The 8510-nt window shown below is 32.7% G+C and overlaps 1 protein-coding gene across 5 annotated transcripts in view; it reads right to left on the reverse strand.

Moving 5' to 3' along the window:
* The window catches only part of LOC132759694 (forkhead box protein K2-like), a 30080-nt gene extending 21570 nt beyond the window's left edge, over nt 1-8510 (reverse strand). For 4 of the 5 annotated variants that reach the window (XM_060751511.1, XM_060751509.1, XM_060751510.1 and 1 more), the window contains exon 1: nt 8079-8510. In XM_060751511.1, the coding sequence (XP_060607494.1) occupies nt 8079-8482 (404 nt within the window). In that variant the 5' untranslated portion in view covers nt 8483-8510. The remainder of the gene's footprint in view (nt 1-8078) is intronic. The other variant, XM_060751512.1, reaches the window with a different exon arrangement.

Raw genomic sequence — 8510 nt, forward strand, 5'->3', positions numbered from 1 at the left:
AACAATCTTTATTTTTTTTAACAACCTGCTTTAAAATTTTGAACCAGATAGCCTATTTAGATGAATTTCAAAAGTTGCTTAGCAGCTTGATTTAGCTACCTTTGCATCATCTCATTAGCCTAATAGGGTTTTGATCTAAATTTTCCAGTGTGAGCCTGTCTGGAATTATACAGGAATTAAGTTTAAAAAATTCATATTATTAAAAGTTTGGGTAATAATGAACGACTACACATCTTAAAGAACCCAAGTACAATGCCCAGCTACAGCACCTTATTTAACGATTAGATTTGTGAGGTATTGACGCTTTACATACACAACAGTGGTTATTGGTGAAATGGAAACTATCCCTATACAATATACTTTCTATGTTTTTCTACAAAAAATATGAAGACTTGTTTTAAACATTAATATAATGAATAGGACAACAAGTCAAAAATGTATTAAAGTGCAATCAGGAAGGGGTGGGGTGATAAAATTATCACTGCATCATTTATTATGTATATTATTTTTGTATATATCATAATTCTGTTGTAAATATTGTAAAGTTGTCACGGTATATATTTATTACTACTCTGTACAGTCAATATTTTTGCAAAAGGACTTTTCACCCCTCATAAATATTTAAATCAATGTGTATACTCACAAAAAAGAAATTTTCAAGATTATTTTAAACAACTTATTCAGCATGTTGAAGTATAATAGTTTTGTCCTGCACTACATGCATATGTTTCCAATTATCCCGGATTATCTTTTCTTAGTAGAACAATTTTCTGGACTGAAACTTAATTTTTTGGGGGGATTTTATTCTGTGAACACAGTGAATATAATTCCTTTAATATTTGGATTTTGGTTACAAATTGCTGTCAAATTTTGTTGTTTCTTACTGTTTCTGTCATTGTCAACGTCTAACAAACATGCCAACATAAATAAAGGATTTTTAGAACAAAGTTGATAAAATCACAATTTATGTTCACTTGTAAACAAATGCTAAGAAAAAAGGCTACGAAAATTTGATTCTGTTGTAGCCGAAAGAAGACTGATGTAAAATTTAAGCATTTAAGTGTAAATGTAAATTTGTGTTTTAACTCCTAAATTATAATATGCTATGCTCCTATTAGCTTGTGTCAAGTACACAGAATGATTGATGCACTTTTTATCTGGCCCTCTGCAATTATCATAATTTACATCTATTCTAGATTATTTATTTAGCCTGAATCTAGTGGATCCAGTGTGCATGAGTGTTTGATACAATGCTTTTCCTCTGTTCTCTTAGTGTTATTCCGAATTTTGTTGTAGTTTTGAAAATAAGATTGTCCAAGCAGGGGTGTTAAGTGTGTCTGTATTACTATTAGTTACCTTCTAGGGTCTGCTAAACTAGATGTGTTACATTTATTTTAACCAAAGTACAATCTTAATAACTTTCTCCAACAAAACACAATTACTAATATTCTTGAAAAGCAATATTGTATGAATGGGTTTATATTAGCGGCCATGAAAAAACACAATCAGAAACTAAATAATTTAAATGCATAATATTGTAACTTTGAAGGTTTATAGTAGTTTCCGGTTTCTGGTTTCCATAAATTTATGTCACTTTTATTTTGACATTGGTCAACCCTATTTGCAAAAGGCTACCAGAATTTTGGCAGCTTATGTGCAGCACATAAATAACTATTAAAATCACCCTTATTTGTCCAATTTGGGTCAAATAAAAAATACCACTGGTAAACACATCAATTTAGAATTAATTCATGTTCTTTTTTTCTTTTTTTTATAAATGAAACTTCAATGACATTGTGTACCCAACTATTTGTCAGTGAAACATTTAGAGATTGTCTACCACTGTAGTATGGAGTCCGCTTTCAAAAGAAATCTTGTAGGACTTCAAGTTTTGGGAATGTAGCATCTATTATTAGAAACTGACCACACATTTTTTTAGAACTGTATGATTTTAAATAAATACAAAAAAATAATAATCCATGAATCATCACTCAAAACAATATGAATCCAACATGTTTTTTGGTGCAATGTCTGTTAATGAATAAATACACTGTTAGTGTCATGTTTTCAATTAAAAATAGCATTTAAGTCACAGGTCATCAAATGTAATGCAAAGGTATCCAAACCTAAATTCTCACAAGTCACATGATGATTTGGGTAGCAATGGCGGTGAATAAATCAATTTTGTGAAATATAACAGTATTTGCCTTATTTTATTTGAATGCACTAGCCCAGTCGGGCTAGCAGCTTACAAATTTCACTAGCCCGAACAAATTTTAACTAGCCCGAACCAAAATGGTATTTTTTACATACATTTTGTACAGAAATAACACTTTCTATATGTTTTATATACCATTTAACATTATTAAAATATCAACTTTTCTTCCTTTCATTATTTAAATAAGAAGAGTTAAACTACATATGAAAAGAAGATATTTTGATACTTCTGTGGCATTGTCCACAGACACTGAAAAAAATTGTTTAAAAACTGAAAATACCCTTCTCCTCATTGTTTAGTAACCATGTTGGCTGATTCATGCATTGACAACATATTTATATTCCTTTTCGTATTACTTTTATCATATTTTTTACTTTTTTGGAGTGTTCCTTTTTGACTTAGTGCCTTCAAAATACAAGAGAAAAGACATATTGTGAACATGAGATGATGCCTAATAAATGTCTAACAATCAATAATATTTCATAAGCGATTTAAGTGCAATAGAGCTGCAGGCCAAGGTGGTTTACCCGTCAAAATAAAATGAAAATTCTGGGGTAAAATTTATAAAAAGAATTTGCATTGTTTTATTATCAATTTTCATTGCCTTCTAAAAAGTTCCTTTTTTTTTTACATAAATCAGACTGACTTATAATAAAATATCGATTCAATGTGAAATAATACAAAACTTGCTCCGTTATGGCAGGCTTCCCTAGACTAGGGTTTGTTTAGGATACACAGCAAATTAATGACAAGACTCATTTTTTTTGTTGCGGACATGTTGTTTAAATGTGTCACATTCTTTTACAATCAGCTATGGTCAGCATACATACTCTATTTCTACATTTTAGTGCCTGTTCTTTGGTTTTGATTATTTATAATTGAAATTAGAATAAAGAAAAATAAATATAACAGATTTAAACCTTTTATACAAAAGTAATAGTCTTTGAGGAAATTGTCCATTACTGTAAACTTGGTACAAAATATTGGGTACAAAACTGCAGATGGCAAGGGAGAAATATGTTTTCCAATAACTAAAGGGGCAGAAAGTACAACATTTTTCTTTATTTTGTAGCAAAAACATTATAATATATGTCTAAACAAATTGAATATTAGGTTAAGTCCTACAGTGATTACGCCAAATTTAACTTTATCAATAATTTCATTTCAGAAACTCCCAAGAGTAACCTTCCCTTTGTACTCGATGTCACTTCCTGCTACTTTCGTTTTCAACTTACAGCAGTGTTGACAATAGTACTTTTAGTTTTCCATCCAATTCAGCAGAAATATATTGTATTTTCATAAAGCCAAAACATTGCTATCTGGAGCTCTGCATATTTCTGACATTTTCTTAATTTGGATACGAAAAAAGCCCTCGACCAGAAGGGCTACCAGCTTGGAATTTTCACTCGACCACTCGCAAATTTACTCGACTCGGTTGTCGGTCGAGTGGGTTAAGTCGTAGACTGATGTAAATGCACTGATAAACTTTGAGGCATTAATTCCTCAATATAACCTTTGTTCAAAAATAAGACTGAAGTTCACAAAATATACCTAACTACCTGTATTTGTCCAGATAACACAAATTTATTGAATTACAGCAGAAACAGCATGTCCAGGGTCAAAACACCATTTTTGGGGAATGGGTCTCAGCCTTTTTCTCGGGGAAAATATATGTGATTTTGTCATTCTTTGGGAAAAGGGGTCTCAAATTTAACACAAACTTTCTTCAAATTAGAAGGGCAAAAACCGCTGGGAAATACTAATAAGGCAGTAAAAGACCTTTATCATACATGCCATAATTTTTGGACAGCTTTCCAGGACACTTTTCATCGCAGCAATAATGGATGTGGAGGCAGTTGTGGAAAAGGGGGAAGGGGGTGTGTCAATCGTATAACGTTATTAAATTAGGACGACTTTCTCCTGAATTCTAATGATAAACAGTTAACTTACTAGTTTTAGAAGTAGTCTTTTAGGGCGACATCATTATCATTTTATAGTATTTCTTTATTTCATTCATTATTCCCTAAAAGCAAGTAAGTTGTAAGTTATAAACCCGGTGAATGGGCGCAGCCATGTTGTTCACCCGTTATATCTTAAAGAAGTGATAATTACTACATGTCACGTAACGCAATTTTTCCAGTCATCAAAACAAACACAGCAAGTTAATTTATTTGACACCTTTAATTTTTTAATTTGATGGATATATTTACATTGTTTGTAATAATTAGACTTTCTGCAAGTAAGCGATTGATCTAAAAATTAATGATTATCGGGGATTAAAGATAATTGTTATGGGCTGTAAACCATTAATTGACCCGACCATTAAACGCTGCTGAATTCAACAGAGAACGTTAATTGCCGATGCATGAAGAAAGCTATTGCCGAGGGGAATCGATAGTCGATAATTGGGGGGCTGTATATTGTAAACTTGTGTCAACGTGCCTGTGTATTATGTGTACCAGGTCAGAATATATTTTACGATCGAGAGGTGAAATGTGCGAGGTTTGATTTAAGAAAATTTATGAAAATTTTGCAAAAAAAATTTTTTTTCGGGATCAAATTGATGCCTGGGACATCTCCGAGACAGACATCCGATTTCCGGGACAATCCCGGGCATCCGGTACGTTATGGCATGTATGCCTTAATTCAACACTATCCTTTAATTTTGTTCTAAATTATATGGGAAATTTCAAAAGACTGGGGAATTTTGAGGACCAAACTGGGGAAAAAAAGAGGCTAGTTTGGTTGGGGAAGCAGCCAATATTCGGCCTCTTTAAAGAAGGTTTTTTTTGGCCCTGATGTCACAATTCTGGTTGACTTTCGATGTATACACCCATTGACAGTTTTTATATGAACTACGTAAATAACGGAGGTATATCGAGTTAAAAAGTATGAGTTGTTTCCCTTAACTTCGAGTAAAATCCATATCTCTAATGCTAAATTAATGCAAATCAGGGTTCTCGGGGACGCTTATTTTGGCGTCCCGGTACGCATGTTTATTATAGCTGGACGCAAATATTTCAGAGCAAGGATTCCACGTACGCTTATTTTGCTTGGGGACGCATAAACATTACCGATTGTTTACAACCACAAATACACAAATGCGTCGGCGCGTGTCAGTCTATAGATAGGCGGTCCTATGCACATCGACCCGTGAAGCGATTAGCCAATCAGCGATAAGGCTTCCGATCATTATCACGCTAATTGATCAGACTAATGTATACACGCGCTGCATAGTACATGTAATTACCAGATATAACATGAGGTGATAGTTTTATATCTTTGATCAACAGTTGATTGGAAATTAACAAATTTTACCGACAAAAGGATAAAATTATCGACTATTTACGCCGCAAGTTTAAAGACTGTTTTCTCAAATTACAAATGAGTGTAATTTTGAATGATTGTCGAATATTTTCGGCATTTTCTAGGCACAATTTTGCTTACGTTTCATTCTTGCAAAAACTTTCTATAAGATTATTAAGAATTTAAGATATTGTGCCGAAGTTCCAGGACAACAAACCAAAATACACATACACTTTTCTTTGATATTTAGATTATATCCCGCAATCGGTGATTTCACGTTCGTCAGAAACCCTAAAATTTCGCAAAAATTCTCCGTTTCCAAGCCAAACATGCGAAAGAATTGTCCCTTAATTATTTAATCAACATTAAATCTTTAAATATCGATCTTCAATTTGCCCCCTTTTGAAGATATTTGCTAAAATAATTGTCGATCGGATGAATCTCTTACACACTGTGTGAAGCTGTACACGATTTTCCTATTCATTCCGCTATACGCTGCCTGTATACATTTACGTTTTTTTTACAAGTATAAACTTTTTGTCTTTAGAGTGGACTTATTTAACCAGAATAAAATTTGATTTAGTATAAAAGTGAAAAAACAAAAACAAAAAAAGATTTCCATGTGTTGATGCATTATAATGAAATAATTTCATAATAAATATTAACAGCAAAACAATAATTTTACTCTGTAGTTCAGAGTTTCTTTTGAATAACTATAAACTTTGGAAGTTTCTTGAAGGTTCAAAATATCAGCAATACTATTGTGAGCATTATATGACTAATCTGTAAACATATATTAGTTGCGACGCGCTTTTGGACTCCAACTTTTTCAGGGTTGGGAGTCCATGGACTCCATGTTTTAAAGTCCTAGTGAGAACCCTGGCAAATATAGCTGTTTTTAACCATAAGCAGAGCTCCAGATAGCATGCGTATCAGCGTTAAATACGTATAGAAAATCTAAATTAAGCAACAATTTCAAAATCAGTGCCTCAAAGTTACGCACAACACAATGAAAATACGCTTGTATGTCAAAATTTAAGCGTGAAACAATATAAGTGTAAACATTTGATATTTAGAAATAGGATGTTTGAGCATAAAAATCAATATATTTCTATTTTATTGCTTTGAAAACTAAAAATTCTGTTGTCAACAACATTTAAAAAACGAAAGTAGTAGGAAGTACAGAAGGGAGGTAACTCTCGTAGATCAACCTGTGAAATTATTGATAAAATTTGTGCCAGATAATCATAATTGTAGGAGTAAACATAGTATTAAGTTTGTTTAGGCATCTATTAACACGTTTATGCCTCAATATAAACTGGAGTACATGATAAGGTACATGCCAACCCATGAAGAAAGAAAATTATTGACTCCTAGAATATAAAAAAATTTCAGGGCTTCCACATATGGAAGTTGGGAGTCATTTACTCCTTCATTTTGGCTTGTGACTTCCAAAATCTAATACTTTTCCTTCTTTACCTATAAAATGTGACTTCCATTTTCAGAGATTTTGAAGTCTGACTTCCAAATTTTGAAAATAAGCCCTGACAATTTTGCTGTGTATCCTAAACTTGAGTTCCAGAATACTCTAGAAGTCTGAATTTACAGAGCATGTTTTGTATTGTTTCACATTGAATCAGTATTTTATTTGTAAAAGTTTTTTTCTAAAAAAAAGAAAAAAAAACAAAGAAACAAACAAAAACAATAAGTTTAATTTGTTTATAGAAAAAAATGCTTTTTTTGACAAATTTTACCCCTTAAGTTTTTCAGAATTTGCATTTTACCCTTCACTCTAGATTTTGAGGGGTAAAAACCCCTCGGCCAAAAAAAATTATCTGGAGCTCTGCGTTAGTTTGGGGTGATTTAATGTCCAATTTAAAAACTTATTACACCAATGAAATTTTGTGATCTTAGCTTAGTCTCAGTATATATAATTATATTTCAACACATTGTTTGACACTAAATGTATTTAAATTTATGGTTAAACCTACCAAATGTCAGACCACTTTACATATGTTTTATGCATTGAGCTACGCAACCAGTTATCTTTACTCACAATTCTACTGCTAGAAATAGCCTGTTGTCTGCTAGTTTGGAAACTGTAAATCAGTGTATTGGGTCTAGCAGTACTTTAAAACCGGTTTGCTTATGTCTCAAAGTTTAGATAGATTTTTTGAAGCAACTGGCAAATAAAATACTCCTAAAACAGTAAAATGCTCTAACTTATTTTCTAAAAAAATGCATGCACACATCTTACATATTACATGCATTTAAAAGCATTTTTAAATAACTAATATTTATGTCAACAAACAACTTCATTTTTTGTTTACAATGGCCGCCATCTTGGATCGACCACATGGTAACATAAACTTCCTTGACAAATTCAGAATGTAAACAATGTCAAGAAATGAGCTTTGTACTAATTCAAACATGTTGAAGAAAACATTAAATCATATGCACGAACAATGACAATAATTTATGATGTAGAAGAAACATAAACATAAGAATAAATCGCGGCGTTTGGATGTTTTTGTCTGCAAACTAGACCACTTACGATCTTGGAAGTTGCAAAGGCGGTGCTCCCTTACGCTGGAATATACCGTCAATAAAAACTCCATTCTTGCCATTACACTTCATGAAAAAATTAGGATGCTCAAATGTTATTTCTAAATGAACTCTAGAAATGAAACTAGAATGTCCCATGTTCACATCAACTTCGCCCTTGCTGCTGTTGCGGCCGATCGTAACGCGTGTTTTGCGCATATCAAACTTAAAATCTCTTCCTTCCAATCGCGCTATAGATGTTCCACGAGGTTCTGGAGCCCACTGAATCTTTGAGGGACTTGCTGGCGCTGACTTGAGCGAGAGCAAAGCCCAGACATCATTCTCTGAAGGTTGTTGTACAGACATCACGAGGTCGAAAAGCACTACCAAAATGGCAGCCCAAAAAGAAAACATTCACCTCGTACCTCGCTGTTTACATCAA

The sequence above is a fragment of the Ruditapes philippinarum genome, unplaced genomic scaffold (assembly GCF_026571515.1).
Source record: "Ruditapes philippinarum isolate M1 unplaced genomic scaffold, ASM2657151v2 ctg2306_1_1_1_1, whole genome shotgun sequence".
NCBI lineage: Eukaryota > Metazoa > Mollusca > Bivalvia > Venerida > Veneridae > Ruditapes > Ruditapes philippinarum.